Source organism: Schistocerca piceifrons, chromosome 1 (genome assembly GCF_021461385.2).
Source record: "Schistocerca piceifrons isolate TAMUIC-IGC-003096 chromosome 1, iqSchPice1.1, whole genome shotgun sequence".
NCBI lineage: Eukaryota > Metazoa > Arthropoda > Insecta > Orthoptera > Acrididae > Schistocerca > Schistocerca piceifrons.
In genome coordinates, this window is record NC_060138.1 from 780238592 (window position 1) to 780255370 (window position 16779).

Below are 16779 nucleotides of genomic sequence, written 5' to 3' on the forward strand. Positions count from 1 at the left end.
ACCGCACAAGAGGTGCAACCGTATGAGTTCGCTCGGGAGTGTGTGTCTCAGCTAATTTAGGCACAGGGACGCACACCCCAGACGTTAGGCTTACGATTTCCTGTATACACAGAAAAACTGTAACACATAATATTAGCCTTGAAGTTATTTACCTCTTCTTCCTTGAAGACAATGTTACGGCGTCGAACTTGCTCTGTTTAAATTTCTTGCTTCTCCGAAATATTACAGGTACCGGCAGCGCAGATATACACTCCTGGAAATGGAAAAAAGAACACATTGACACCGGTGTGTCAGACCCACCATACTTGCTCCGGACACTGCGAGAGGGCTGTACAAGCAATGATCACACGCACGGCACAGCGGACACACAAGGAACCGCGGTGTTGGCCGTCGAATTGCGCTAGCTGCGCAGCATTTGTGCACCGCCGCCGTCAGTGTCAGCCAGTTTGCCGTGGCATACGGAGCTCCATCGCAGTCTTTAACACTTGTAGCATGCCGCGACAGCGTGGACGTGAACCGTATGTGCAGTTGACGGACTTTGAGCGAGGGCGTATAGTGGGCATGCGGGAGGCCGGGTGGACGTACCGCCGAATTGCTCAACACGTGCGTGAGGTCTCCACAGTACATCGATGTTGTCGCCAGTGGTCGGCGGAAGGTGCACGTGCCCGTCGACCTGGGATCGGACCGCAGCGACGCACGGATGCACGCCAAGACCGTAGGATCCTACGCAGTGCCGTAGGGGACCGCACAGCCACTTCCCAGCTAATTAGGGACACTGTTGCTCCTGGGGTATCGGCGAGGACCATTTGCAACCGTCTCCATGAAGCTGGGCTACGGTCCCGCACACCGTTAGGCCGTCTTCCGCTCACGCCCCAACATCGTGCAGCCCGCCTCCAGTGGTGTCGCGACAGGCGTGAATGGAGGGACGAATGGAGACGTGTCGTCTTCAGCGATGAGAGTCGCTTCTGCCTTGGTGCCAATGATGGTCGTATGCGTGTTTGGCGCCGTGCAGGTGAGCGCCACAATCAGGACTGCATACGACCGAGGCACACAGGGCCAACACCCGGCATCATGGTGTGGGGAGCGATCTCCTACACTGGCCGTACACCACTGGTGATCGTCGAGGGGACACTGAATAGTGCACGGTACATCCAAACCGTCATCGAACCCGTCGTTCTACCATTCCTAGACCGGCAAGGTAACTTGCTGTTCCAACAGGACAATGCACGTCCGCATGTATTCCGTGCCACCCAACGTGCTCTAGAAGGTGTAAGTCAACTACCCTGGCCAGCAAAATCTCCGGATCTGTCCCCCATTGAGCATGTTTGGGACTGGATGAAGCGTCGTCTGACGCGGTCTGCACGTCCAGCACGAACCCTGGTTCAACTGAGGCGCCAGGTGGAAATGGCATGTCAAGCCGTTCCACAGGACTACATCCAGCATCTCTACGATCGTCTCCATGGGAGAATAGCAGCCTGCATTGCTGCGAACGGTGGATATACACTGTACTAGTGCCGACATTGTGCATGCTCTGTTGCCTGTGTCTATGTGCCTGTGGTTCTGTCAGTGTGATCATGTGATGTATCTGACCCCAGGAATGTGTCAATAAAGTTTCCCCTTCCTGGGACAATGAATTCACGGTGTTCTTATTTCAATTTCCAGGAATGTATAAATCGGGTGAAATAAGGAACTATTAAGTGAAATGGACTTATAACCATAAGAATTAACGTATTTCACATTATTATTGAACTAAACATAAATCACGTCCTCTCTCTACTATGGACGAGAAAAGACGGACAGTACATAATCGATGAAACATCCGACAGGAGTTTTTACAAACATAAGAAAGTTAATGTTCTTCATTTCTTCTCACTAGCTTCATAGGCTTGATTGCTGTGGGCATACCGGGTTTCAGTCTTTGCCGTAAACTACGAATGAATTGAAAAAGAAAAAACATTTCCGTATAGGTAAAGTAGCATAAGTCTCAATAAATGCGGACAGTCTAATCTCAAATGATCCTCCGAGGCACGCTGTCAGAGTGGACGGAGTGCACAAGTCTCGTCCACGTCAGAGAGCCTGCATGCTCTAGCCAGCTGCACTGACAATGCAGGTTTGCTTTTTGTTTACCTCCCCCACATGTTTCAAATGTTTGTGAAGTCTTATGAGACTTAACTGCTAAGGTCATCAGTCCCTAAGCTTACACACTACTTAACCTAAATTATCCTAAGAACAAACACACACACCCATGCCCGAGGGAGGAATCGAACCTCCGCCGGGACCAGCCGCACAGTCCATGACTGCAGCGCCCAGACCGATCGGCTAATCCCGTGTGGCCCACATACGAGAAGAGGACAGTCCGCCAACAGCGAAGAAGAGCGAACCTTCGACAATGCCAGCCACTAATACTGGCGAATCATCAGAAAAATCGTCCAACAATCGTCGGGCCAAGAACCCAAGACAGAAGCCAACAAGCAATGTGTCAACAACAGACCACGAAAGCCTCGACAATTTTATAACAAACAAAATCTTGAAACAATTTCCATACTCGTTTCATTGTTAATAAAACAGTGGAAAAATCGTTATCAAGCAAAATTATTGTCGTCTTGTCAGTAAATAACATACAATTAGGGAAGATGTTGCACACCGACACTGGAACCATACAGATTCTGCGGACTGGCGGCTCATGCCGCCAGAGGAGGGAGGGGCCTGTTTGTCGGAGGATAATGCCCGCTTCTCAATAGTGCTAAGGGGGTAGATCAGGGCGGAAATACTTTATTGGCTTAAAGTGTTCCTTAGAGAGTCTGTTCTTAAGATTCATTCATACGGTGATAAAAGTCACGGGACAGCGATGTGCATGAATGCAAATGGTGCTAATATAGCGTGCACAAGGTATGAAATGGTAGTGCACTCTGGAGCAGCCATTTGTACTCAGATCATTCATGTGATAATGTGTCCGACGTGATTATGGCCGCACGACGGGAATTAACAGACTTTCAACGCGGAATGTCAGTTGTAGCTAGGCGCATAGAACATTCCATTTCGGAAATCCTTAGGTAATTCAATATTGTAAGCTACACAGTGCCGAACTCGTGCAGAGAATACCAAATTTTGGGCATTAGCTCTGACCACGAACAACCCGAAGGCCGACGGCCTTAACTTAACGACTGAGAGCAGCGGCGTTTGCGTGGAGTTGTCAGTGCTAACAGACAAGCAACGCTGCATAAAGTAGTCGCAGAAATCAATGTGAGACGTACGCCAAACGTAACCGTTAGGACAGTACTGCGTAACTTGACGTCAGTGGGCTACGGCAACACGACCGACGCGAGTGCCTTCACTAACAGCACGATGACGCGTGCACCGCCTCTCCAGGGCTCGTAATCATATCGGATGGACCCTAGACGATTGGAAAACCGGTCCCTGGTCCTCGATTGTGGCGTGGAATCCACAAGGCCAAGACCCAAGTTGTCAACAAGTCACTGTGCAAGCTCGTGGCGACTCCATAATGGTGTGAACAGTGTTTACATGGAATGGACTGTGTCCTTTGGTGCAACTGAACCGAACATTGACTGGAAGTGGTTATGATCGGCTACCAGGAGACCATTTGCAGCTATTCGTCTACTTTATGTTCCCAAACAACAATGGATCTTTTATGGATTACAGTAAGCCATGTCACCAGTCACAGTTGTTCGCGATTGGTTTGAAGGACATTCTGAACAGTTCGACAGAATGATTAGGGTACACAGATCGCCCGACATGAATCCCATCGAAGTTATACTCGACTTCATCGAGAGGTCAGTTCACGCACAGCAGCACGCAACGTAAACAGTTTCTCAATTGTGGACGGCAACAGAGGCTGCATGGCTCAGTATCTCTGCAGTTGACTTTCAAGGACGTGTTGAGTCCATGCCACATCGAGTTGCTGCACTACGCCGGGAAAAATGAGGTCCCACACGATATTAGGAGGTACCCCCTGCCTTTTGTCAGCTCAGTGCGTGAAATGTTAAGATAATGTTAAAATCGTGATTTACTGCAGGAGAGTCTGGCTCATCGAGCTCTCGAATGCAACCAATGTAATACCATAATAGTTACTGGCAGAATGGGGGTCCTGTTGATTTCTGATAGTATTACAGAGGGCATTAATATCAACTAATATACTATTCTCAACAAGATTTCTCTTTGTGACGTGATTTGAGTATGGTATACAGTCTGAACCCTCATGCTTGTCTCGCGTTTCCTTAACTTGTCACTTCGTTTGTTTTTTATGGGAAGTAAAATGTGAATGCTTGAGAATGTCAAACTAACGTATCTATAAGGATAGAAAAAGTTCAAACGTTATCCCAATCGTGCAAAAAACGCTTCGATTGGTAAGCGGAGGCCAGTTAATCCATATCATTTCGTCAAAAAGAGAGTATTCCTATATCGGTGAAAGAAAGGCTAACTGTACGGTGCTCATATAGCCGATTAAAGATTTGTTTAGTTTCAATATTAAAAAACACAAGTTGAAACCTTGAAAGCTTGTTTTTTCAAAAATAAATTCAGTTTGGTGGTAGCTATAACCCACGAAATATACGTGCAGTTACCTTATACTGTTTTGTAACCTTGGCGTTTTTTCTTCTGTAGTAGATTTTTTCGATTTATTTTACTTTCGATTCTTTTTTTCACATTTTTATAACATCTTTTTCTCGAAAAAGTTGACTATTGTTTCAGAGTGTCGTCATTTTGTTAGAATCCATTTTTTTAAAAAATATCCCTATGTACTACATTAGACGATATCATCTGTTTCAAAGCAGGTTTTGTAATTTTGTTTTAGGTTGAAAGTTATGGCTTTCAGATCTCTTGCCAACTTTCCTCGCATTCGCAAAGGCCTTCGTCGATGTCGTGTAGTGTCTTCTGGGTGCAAAATTTACTTAAAAACACAGACTTCACTCTTACGGATGTTCAACAAAGGTCTAAAGTCAAACTTCTAATTTGTTTCTTATTAAAAAACGAATATCGGTTCCAAAATCGAAGGTCAACCTGGTCTATCCTTTCAAAGCCACGTCTTTCCATCCGTGTACTGGAACGATGTTATCCATTGCAGAACTGTAGATTTCATCGCTCTTTATTTCTCATTTTGTATTTCGAGCCACACATTATCCCACTCATAGACGGTTCTTCACCACAATAACGAGGTAATAGGACTCAAGACGACAGCACAGGGCGACACATTGTTTTCTTGGCACTCATCTCTTTCTGCCGTGTCACACTGCTCATTTCTCAAGATCACCAGGTGCCCCATACTCCAGTATATTTGTACAACTTTCGCTTGACGTCTATACAGGGTGTTACAAAAAGGTACGCCCAAACTTTCACGAAAAATTCCTCACACACAAAGAAAGAAACTATGTTATGTGGACATGCGCCCGGAAACGCTTACTTTCCATGTTAGAGTTCATTTTATTATTTCTCTTCAAATCACATTAATCATGGAATGGAAACACACAGCAACAGAACGTACCAGCGTGACTTCAAACACTTTGTTACAGGAAATGTTCAAAATGTACTCCGTTAGCGAGGATACATGCATCCACCCTCCGTCACATGGAATCCCCGATGCGCTGATGCAGCCCTGGAGAATGGCGTATTGTATCACAACCGTCCACAATACGAGCACGAAGAGTCTCTACATTTGGTACCGGGGTTGCGTAGACAAGAGCTTTCAAATGCCCCCATAAATGAAAGTCAAGAGGGTTGAGATCAGGAGAGCGTGGAGGCCATGGAATTGGTCCGCCTCTACCAATCCATCGGCCACCGAGTCTGTTGTTGAGAAGCGTACGAACACTTCGACTGAAATGTGCAGGAGCTCCATCGTGCATGAACCACTTGTTGTGTCGTACTTGTAAAGGCACATGTTCTAGTAGCACAGGTAGAGTATCCCGTATGAAATCATGATAACGTGCTCCATTGAGCGTAGGTGGAAGAACATGGGGCCCAATCAAGACATCACCAACAATGCCTGCCCAAACTTTCACAGAAAATCTGTGTTGATGACGTGATTGCACAATTGCATGCGGACTCTCGTCAGCCCACACATGTTGATTGCGAAAGATTACAATTTGATCACGTTGGAATGAAGCCTCATCCGTAAAGAGAACATCTGCACTGAAATGAGAATTGACACATTCTTGGATGAACCATTCGCAGAAGTGTACCCGTGGAGGCCAATCAGCTGCTGATAGTGCCTGCACACGCTGTACATGGTACGGAAACAACAGGTTCTCCCGTAGCACTCTCCATACAGTGACGTGGTCAACGTTACCTTGTACAGCAGCAACATCTCTGACGCTGACATTAGGGTTATCGTCAACTGCACGAAGAACTGCCTCGTCCACTGCAGGTGTCCTCGTCCTTCTAGGTCTTCCCCAGTCGCGAGTCATAGGCTGGAATGTTCCGTGCTCCCTAAGACGCCGATGAATTGCTTCGAACGTCTTCCTGTCGGGACACCTTCGTTCTGGAAATCTGTCTCGATACAAAACGTACGGCGCCACGGCTATTGCCCCGTGCTAATCCATACATCAAATGGGCATATGCCAACTCCGCATTTGTAAACATAGCACTGACTGCAAAACCACGTTCGTGATGAACACTAACCTGTTGACGCTACGTACTGATGTGCTTGATGCTAGTACTGTAGAGCAATGAGTCGCATGTCAACACAAGCACCGAAGTCAACATTACCTTCCTTCAATTGGGCCAACTGGCGGAGAATCGAGGAAGTACAGTACATACTGACTAAACGAAAATGAGCTCTAACATGGAAATTAAGCGTTTCCAGACACATGTCCACATAACATTTTTTCTTTATTTGTGTGTGAGGAATGTTTCCTGAAAGTTTGGCCGTACCTTTTTGTAACACCCTGTATAGTACCTGCTTCAAAAGGCTTTCGGCACTGACTCGGTATGCGCTGTTACTTAGAAAGGCAATTAAAGTTCAGAGAGAAGGAATAAAAACTTAGAGATTTGTCAGTGAAGTTGTAATTTGGTCACTGACAGCAAAAGGCTTCGAAGGGCAGCTAAACAGAATCGATATTGCCTTGAAAATAAATTCTAATATGAACATACCAAAGAGAACAACAGTAATGGAATTCAGTCTAGTCAAATCAGTCGATACTGAGAGAATCGGATTAGAAAATGAGACACTAAAGGTAGTAGTAGAGAGGAAATACATCAAAAAAAGTTTTGCATCACCCTGGTTCCCAGAACTCTTGAAGATAGACGTTGAGTGTGGATATGGTATTACAGACACAGTCCCTTTGACTATTCAGAGATAACACTAAACCCGTCAAATGGTTCAAATGGCTCTGAGCACTATGCGACTTAACTTCTGAGGTCATCAGTCGCCTAGAACTTAGAACTAATTAAACCTAACTAACCTAAGGACATCACAAACATCCACGCCCGAGGCAGGATTCTAACCTGCGACCGTAGCGGTCGCTCGGTTCCAGACTGTAGCGCCTAGAACCGGACGGCCACTTAGGCCGGCCTAAACCCGTCCAAAGATGTAAACAACCATGCATGAGCAGCGACTGTTAGACGGATAGGGTCCGACAGGCGATCAGTTCCAGTCATTCCACCAGGAAGGAGGTGCACGGCTCGTGTTGTCTGTAGTTCAACAATGCCTAGACGGTGAATACCGCTGTTCGATCACTTCCGCATTGCTACTTTGTGCCAGGAAGGGCTCTCAACAAGGGAAGTGTCCATGCGTCTCGGAGTGAACCAAAGCGATGTTGTTCGGACATGGAGGAGATACAGAGAGACAGGAACTGTCGATGACATGCCTCGCTCAGGCCGCCAAAGAGCTACTACTGCAGTGGATGACCGCTACCTACCGATTATGGCTCAGAGGAACCCTGACAGCACCATGTTGAATAATGCTTTCCGTGCAGCCACATGACGTCTTGTTACGACTCAAACTGTGCACAATAAGTTGCATGATTCGCAACTTCACTCCCGACGTCAATGGCGAGGTCCATCATGCAACCACGACACCATGCAGCGCGGTAGAGATGGGCCCAACAACATGCCAAATGGACTGCTCATGACTGGCATCACGTTCTCTTCACCGACGAGTGTCGAATATGCCTTCAACCAGACAATCGTCGGAGACGTGTTTGGAGGCAACCCGGTCAGGCTGAACGCCTTAGACACACTGTCCAGCGAGTACAGAAAGGTAGAGGTTCCCTGCTCTTTTGAGGTGGCATTATGTGCGGCCGACGTACGCCGGTGGTGGTCATGGAAGTCACCGTAGCGGCTGAACGATACGTGAATGCCATTCTCCAACCCATAGTGTAACCATATCGGCAGCATATTGGCAAGGCATTCGTCTTCGTGGACGACCATTCGCGCTCCCATCGTGCACATGTTGTGAATGACTTCCTTCAGGATAACGACATCGCTCGACTAGAGGGGCCAGTATGTTTTCCAGATACGAACCCTATCGAACATGCCTGGGATAGATTGAAAAGGGCTGTTTATGGACGACGTGACCCACCAACCGCTGTGAGGGATCTACACCGAATCGCCGTTGAGAAGTGGGACAACCTGGACCAACAGTGCCTTGATGAACTTGTGGATAGTATGCCACGACGAATACAGGCATGCATCAATACAAGAGGACGTGCTACTGGTTATTAGTGGTACCGGTTTGTACAGCAATCTGGACCATCCTCTCTGAAGGTCTCGCTATATGGTGGTATGTGAGGTTTTCATGAGCAATAAAGAAAGCTGAAGTGATGTTTATGTTGATCTCTATTCCAATCTTCTGTACACGTTCCAAAACTCTCGGAACCAAGGTTATGCAAAACTTTTTTTGATGTGTGTAAAATGCAGACTGTCAATGGCAGGAAAAGCATTTCTGAAAAGAGGAATCTGTTAACATATGCACGTATTGCGAGGTGTGTGAGAAAAGTAGTGGGACTGACAACGCTGCGAGCGATTTGGGAACGCTGTGTTCTACTTGTGTAGACCGGTGTGTTCATCCCTTCCAAATGCTCATTCTGAGTTTCAAGTCCGTACAACCATCACGTTATTTTTGAGATCTCAGTCAGTCAACTTGTGGACACGTTGAAAATGAACCTCGCTCAGGGAATGTTTGGCATCAAAGGCATTCCTGTTGTTCCACGACCCCCCTAGTCACCTGATCTGAGTCCTTTCCCGAAATTGAAAAATGTCTCAAAAGCGCTTAATTTTGGGACTCTGGACATGCTAAAGGCCCTATCAGCTGAATAACGATTCCACCGGACTGTAGCAGGGGTAGGGAACTACTTTGAGGGGGACTATATTATTGGCTGAAAAAGTCAGTCTCATTACTTTTCTCATACATCTCGTATAAATTAAAAGCCCCCTGCCACGTTTTTCTGTGTGTATATGAAGGCTAATCACTGGAAATACACTTGGCATTTTGATACCGTTTTCAATAATAAACTGATTCACAAGGAAAGCTTTGCATGTAATGTATAACCACGACACCAGACAAGAACTACGTCCGTAGACACTTAGTGCTAAGTGGGCGCTAGTTATGAGGTCCTTGTGGAGATATTTGTCTGGAGTGTAACCTTGTACGGAAGTAAAACGTGGACGATAAACAGTTCACACAATAAGGAAATATAAGCTTTTGGAATGTGCTGCTGCAGAGGAATGCCCGAGATTAGAATTTTAGATCGAATAACCATTGAGGAGGCCATGCATCGAACTGGGGGAAAAGAAATTTATGACACAACTTGAGTAATATGTGGAATCGGTGAGAGGACGTATCCTGACGCGTCAAAGAAGAGTGGGTGGAGAGGGAGGGGTCAAAGTTGTACAGCAACATCTGGGCAGGAAGACAGAAGTTCAAATGGATTTAGGCTGCAATAGGTGTTCAGAGATGAAGGGGTATGCACGGGATATACTGGCGTCGTACGCTGGATCTAAGAAATCTCCGGTCTGAAGGCAAGAACTGTTAGCTGGAGTGTCCAAGATGTAGTTCTCCGATTATCGACGGTGCTGGGCTGTGGCGTGCAGTACCTGTCATTATTGGTAGGTACACAGTGTGACTGAGTGGACCATCGGGCTATCTGTGTTACACAATTATAACAAATTCAACTGATCAACTCGACTTCGATTATTAACGTTCATCTCAGAAAATCCGTTTTCAATACTCTCTCCATCAGATCTTCAGATCTGCACCTTGAACCAGACGCCTGCCGCCTCGAGGTGCTAGACCCCTCCCGAAGCTACTGACAGGGCCGAGAGTTCTCCAGAAGCCGCCGGAGACGCCTGCGGGCCGCTCCCCTCGCCGCGCCGGGATATTTCGGTCCGCCAGCAACCCACGCAGGGCGTGCTCCGGCACTGACCTAGAGGCTCCCTCCTATAAATAGGCGAACGTCCCTGCGGTCGCGTCAGTGCCCCGCCAGCATGCATGGGATCAGCGTCACCGCCTCCGTGTCGGAGCAGGACCGCCACCTCACCGACATCTCCACCATCATCTTCGGCAACGGCAGGCTCTATAGCGGCGGCGACGATGGCAAGGTCAAGGTACGCCATCCCCAAAGATGCACACGCACATTGGTTACCTAGGCATCAATGTTCAGATCGCCCTTAAGTAGAAAGCTAGAGTCGTCGCTGGATATTGTGGTCGGTGCGCAGTGACCAGTGTTCGTACGAAGCCCTGTGCAAGTTCATTCGTTCGTTCGGAAAGGGAGACTAATAGTGTTTGCCCCTTTTGGGCAGTCGGCAATGATAGAATCGTGGCGCACGCCCCGCAGTCTTTCTAAAACGATTTTACAGTAACTGTTCGGTAAAAAAATTCTTTACTGACGTACTTGTAGCTTTATATGTCAGATTCATGACGATGACCTCATCATTTCGTTAATGGTCATAGTTATTGTGATACTTGCATGAGAGTAAGACACTGCACGAAATTCGAAGAGGTTAGCAAATGAAAAGTAGGGGTCGCTGTGATTTTACGTTTCGTGCGTATTAAGTAATACGTTACTGCGTATGAAATTCAGCTAACGTATTGAATGTTTCGTTAGACCTGGGTGGAGATCTCCAACTGTCCCCAATATCAAGAAAAATTATCTGACGTAACACACTCATCTGCGATGACGTGTGTCGGCCGGAGTGGCCGAGCGGTTAATGGCGCTACAGTCTGGTACCGCACGACCGCTACGGTCGCAGGTTCGAATCCTGCCTCAGGCATGGATGTGTGTGATGTCCTTAGGTTAGTTAGGTTTAAGTAGTTCTAAGTTCTAGGGGACTTATGACCACAGCAGTTGAGTCCCATAGTGCTCAGAGCCATTTTTTTGTGATGACGTGTGCCAGCGATAAAGCCAGAGTGAAATATTCATAACATTCCTCATATTTCATAAACGGTTTGAGAGAGCTAAGTGAGATTTTGGCAAAGAGGAAAGTATTTTGCCACATGGTTATTGTGCAAAACTTCATTATATACTTTGTTATTCTACTAACTACAGACTTTTTCGATGAAAGAATGTAATTTATAAGGCCCATGGATAGCTGATGAAACGAGAAATGCTATGGGTTTTGGAACAACATAAGCGAAGACGTAACACGTTTATTTTGTACCGATTATGTACTTTTTAGTTAGCAATTGACCTCACTTTTCCTCAGTTCCTCACTTAACAGACTTAATAGACTGCGGCTGTACATGTTAGTGAGGTGACACTATGTAAAATCCGCTATGTTTTGGCAGAGGAAACAAATTTAAACGTTGAAACAAGAGGAATGTGTAGGTTTTACACAAAATTCGCCCCTCATGACGCCTTTCTGATAGCTCCAAGTGGTCAACAAACTAGGCGGAAATAATTCGCTGCTTTTTTTGCATTTTAGCGGAATTCTTTTTAAGGGGTGACAATTATGGAACTATATGAAATAAATCTTTATAACTTCTTAATGGTTTGCGTTAGGACATTCAAACTGCGCTGTTTGTCCGCGGGGCATGGCGGGAATTAGTATGGTATATACGGTTTGGTTTAGCGACGAAGCCCAGTTTCATCTGGGTGGGTTCGTCAATAAGCAAAATTGGCGCAGCTGGAAGACTGAGAAAACGCATTTCCCGATCGAGAAGTCTCTTTACCCTCAACTTGGGACGCACACTGGACTCGCATTCGGAAAGACGACGGTTCAATCCCGTCTCCGCCCATCCTGATTTAGGTTTTCCGTGATTTCCCTAAATCACTTCAGGCAAATGCCGGGATGGTTACTTTGAAATGGCACGGCCGATTTCCTTCCCCATCCTTCCCTCACCCGAGCTTGCGCTCCGTCTCTAATGACCTCGCTGTCGACAGGACGTTAAACACTAATCTCCTCCTCCTCCTCCCTCAACTTGTGACTATGTTGTATGCAATGTCCTGTCACTTGTTGATGGCAGGCATGTCGCGCGGTTCCAGACTGTAGCTCCTAGAACCGCTCGGCCACACCGGCCGGCCTGCCTGCCATCGTTGGTGACGATGTGGTGCAGACGAAAAGCGAATTTCTGCATGACCTGCTGAAGTGTTGATGGCACGATGACTAGTGAACGTTGCCTGAAGGTTTTGGAAGATGATTTCATCCCTGTTATCCACAGTGACCATCATTTCGACAAGATGTGGTTCATGCAAGACCCCATAGAAGCAGGAGAGTGTTTGATGTCCTGGAGGAGCACTTTGGGGACTGCATTCTGGCTCTGGGGTACCCAGAGACCACTGGCAAGGGCCTTGTTTGGCCACCATATTCTCCCGATCTGAACACAAGCGACTCCTTTTCGTGGAGCTGTATTAAAGACAAGGTGTACAGCAATAACCCCAAAACCATTGCTGAGCTGAAAACAGCCATTCAGGAGGTCATCGATGTTTCAACACTTCAGCAGGTCATGCAGAAATTCGCTTTTCGTCTGCACCACATCGTCGCCAACGATGGCAGGCAGGCCGGCCGGTGTGGCCGAGCGGTTCTAGGAGCTACAGTCTGGAACCGCGCGACCGCTACGGTCGCAGGTTCGAATCCTGCCTCGGGCATGGAGGTGTGTGATGTCCTTAGGTTAGTTAGGTTTAAGTAGTGCTAAGTTCTAGTGGACTGATGACCTCAGAAGTTAAGTCCCATAGTGCTCAGACCCATTTGATGGCAGGCATATCGAACATATCGCAACCTAAATCCGAATATCTGTAGTGACGTTCACATGTTGAATAAAGTTGGTACACGCCGAAGTTTGTAACTAATTTACGTTTTCCTTCATGTAGTTCAATAATTGTCACCCTGTATGCAAATACTAACCAAAGCAGAGATGACAGGTCGTTTTGAATAGGTACCAGGCAAATGTGGGCGTGGAGGGGCTCCACTTAATATTTACAAAAAATGTTAATGTGGTCTTCAGTTTAGAATGGCGTTTCCCCTCGAGCGCTCAGCACATCCGCTACAGCGCCTCTCCGTAATCCCTACCCTACCAGTACCGCTTCCACCAGGCTTTCCCTGTTGATTGCGCATCTACTCGTCACGTTATTCTGCGTGCACTCTACATATGTGCTTGATAACTTACCATCTTTCACGTTCATGGAGATTCAGCTGCCGTCTGTAAGGAATAATTGGCCAACGGCGGAAGAGAAGTACTTTTCGTTCACTGTGAAACCAAAGTAAGACGCCAGATTTTCCACAAATGAGAAAATTCACTCTCTTTAGTCACAAATGTCTTGACAGAAATTGGTAGATATGTTACAGTTACGGTTCATCTATGAATCATAATCAGAGCTAAAAATCTGATATCGTGTTATAGAAGTAACTCGTCAAAGAAAATCACCAGGCACTTATTGTGAACCATTAAAATTAAAATATGTTCGGGTTTTAAGTGCCCACAATGAGTGCTTGACAATACCTGGGTGTGTTACTTCCGCAACGAGATTGGGTTATTCGTTCTAATAATGCCACATAGAGTCGAAACTAATTAATTGAAACGTCTCTCAGACATTTCTCTCGACGGTACATCCGCAACTGTTAGTCACTGCCAACGATAAAAATCCGATACAGTTGTAAAAATTGTTTATTGCTAAAAAGGAAAGGACTAACCGGTTTCAGGACATATGTCCCATCTTCTAGTGCAGCTGCAATATTTTAAATGAATAATAATATCTATCCACATGATTAAGACAATCAACGCTAAACAAAACCAGTAGATATTCTTAGAAAAAACCGTTATACGTACATTAAAATTTTAGTTCACAAAAGTTAACCTTAGTTATGCGTATTTTGTGGACTCACATTTTAATGTACACATAGGGTTTTTTTTCTAAGAATTTCTGTCAGTTCTGTTTCGCTCTGATTATTTTAACAATGTGGATAGGTATTATTATTCATTTAAAATTTTGCAGGCGCACCTGACGATAGGACATACGTCGTGAAACTGGATAGTGTTTTGCTTTTTAGACATCAGAACACCTCACCTAATAAAAGGAATTCTATTTGTTAAGGTATTCTTATTCTTATGGTGATGTGTATCGGAAGATGGAAAACGAATAAGTTTTAAAATGATCAGATAATAATGTAGTCACTATTAAAAGAGTGACTGGAATGAAATATTCTACGAAATTGTTACCGTAAAACAGCTGCTTTCCTTCCTTCTAGCTACATGAAAAGTAAAATTTCTCATTTCTTTGCACGTATCTTATGTGCATTTTCCTGAAAATGGTTGTTTAGAAAGCACGAAGTTATATTTTTACTTACTTATAATTTTATGCCAACGTCTTGCCGCAGTGGTAACACGTTCCCGTCAGATCACCGAAGTTAAGCGCTGTTGGGCTTAGATGGATCACGGTCTGGGTATGCCGGATGTTGTTGGTAAGCGGAATGCGCTCAGCTCTTGTGAGGCCAACTGTAAAGCTACCTGATATAGAAGTGGCGGCACCGGACACGAAAACTGGCAACGGCCGGATGAGTGGTGTGCTGACCACATGCCCCTCCCTGTACACATCCGGTGACCCCTAAGGCCTGAGGATGACACGGCAAACGGGCGGTACCGTTGAGCCTTCAAGGTCTGTTCGGGCAGCCTTTGTTCCTTTTTTTTTTTTTTAATATTGTAATGAACTGGCCAAGTGCTTACATCAGCATGCGACTGCTATTACTTTAATGCTATTTATTGTTTTCCTGATTGACAATATTGAAAGTAATTTTGTGAGTGCTTGGGTGTGTGTGTGTGTGTGTGTGTGTGCGTGTGTGTACATCAGAGTAGAAAAGCGGGACGACCATGAAAAATTAAGGAGAGAACATCGATGACAATACATCAATAGAAGAGTGTGTCAGCAGATTTAGCGTGTAAATCATGATCTTAAAAGAAAGAAATAAAGATTCTGTCAAAATTATACGTTTTAAGAAAATAAACTATGCGCCTCCCTTCAGCAATACAGTGTTGGCACAAGAACATAAACCCGGAAGCATCTGGCATGTGCATTAATTTCACCTTAAAACACAGAAGAAAAGGGAGTCTTAGATATGCTATAAACATATACCTGTTTCTTTCATACAGAGGCACATAGACGGTCGCTTTTCCCTCACTCCATTTGCAAGTGGAAATGAAAGGGAATGACTATTGGTGGTACAAGGTACCCGTCTCCGTGAACCGTATGATGGCTTGCGGAGTATGACTGCAGATGTAGATGAAACGTAAAACAGTAGTCATCTAGTCCATATTACAACAATGTTTCCTTAGCACTGAAGATACTGTTGTGCAACTCTGTGACAAATTTTCACATATATTATGTTTTCTGTGGAGCGTAGTTCATTAACTTAAACTCACGTAAAACGTATTACAGTAAGTGAACTCACTAAAAATTCATTTTGCAACAGATCTTAATTTTGCATTGGCTCCCGTTAATCTTCTTTATTCCGAGGTCTGGCAGCTATCCTGAAATGCTACATGTCACAGTGTAGACGTAGGTCTCATCACACATATCATTTGTTTGTTCTTCTATATCCACCTGGTTAACCACTTTGTCCTTATTCTAGATTTTCTGTATTGCGATGAGGTTCGCTGCATTCTGCAGTATTTTAAAAAGGATTATCGACTTCGTGACGGTTGAAAATCTTTCCCATAACTGGAGAACCCCCCATGAACCATGGACCATGGACCATGGATCTCGCTGTTGGTGGGGCGACTTGCATGCCTCAGCGATACAGACAGCCGCTACAACGGAGGGGTATCTGTTGAGAGGCCAGACAAACGAGTGATTTCTGAACAGGGGCAGCAGCCTTTTCAGTAGTTGCAGGGGCAAGGGTCTGGATGATTGACTCATCTGGCCTTGTAACACTAACCAAAACGCCCTTGTTGCGCCGGTATTGCCAACAGCTGAAAGCAAGGGGAAACTACAGCAGTAATTTTTTCCGAGGGCATACAGCTTTAATGTATGGTTAAATAATGATGGCGTCCTCTTGGGTAAAATGATGGCGTTCTCTTGGGTAAAATATTTCGGAGATAAAATAGTCCCCAATTCCGACCTCCGGGAGGGGACTACTCAGGAGGACGTCGTTATCAGGAGAAAGAAAACTGGCGTTCTACGGATCGGAGATTGGAATGTCAGATCCCTTAATCAGGCTGGTAGGTTAGAAAATTTTAAATGGGAAATGGATATGTTGAAGTTAGATATAGTGAGAATTAGTGAACTTCGGTGGCAGGAGGAACAAGACTTCTGGTCAGGTGAAATGAGGGTTATAAATAAAAAATCAAGTAAAGGTAATGCAGGAGTAGGTATAATAACGAATAAAAAAATAGGAGCGAGG

General features: G+C 45.5%; 1 protein-coding gene across 1 annotated transcript in view; it reads left to right on the forward strand.

The window, feature by feature from the left end:
- The first annotated feature begins 10434 nt into the window (after positions 1-10434).
- LOC124775083 (myosin heavy chain kinase B) overlaps positions 10435-16779 on the forward strand; it is an 85146-nt gene continuing 78801 nt past the window's right edge. Inside the window, exon 1 of the mRNA XM_047249894.1 lies at positions 10435-10554. Within this exon, the coding sequence (XP_047105850.1) occupies positions 10435-10554 (120 nt within the window). The remainder of the gene's footprint in view (positions 10555-16779) is intronic.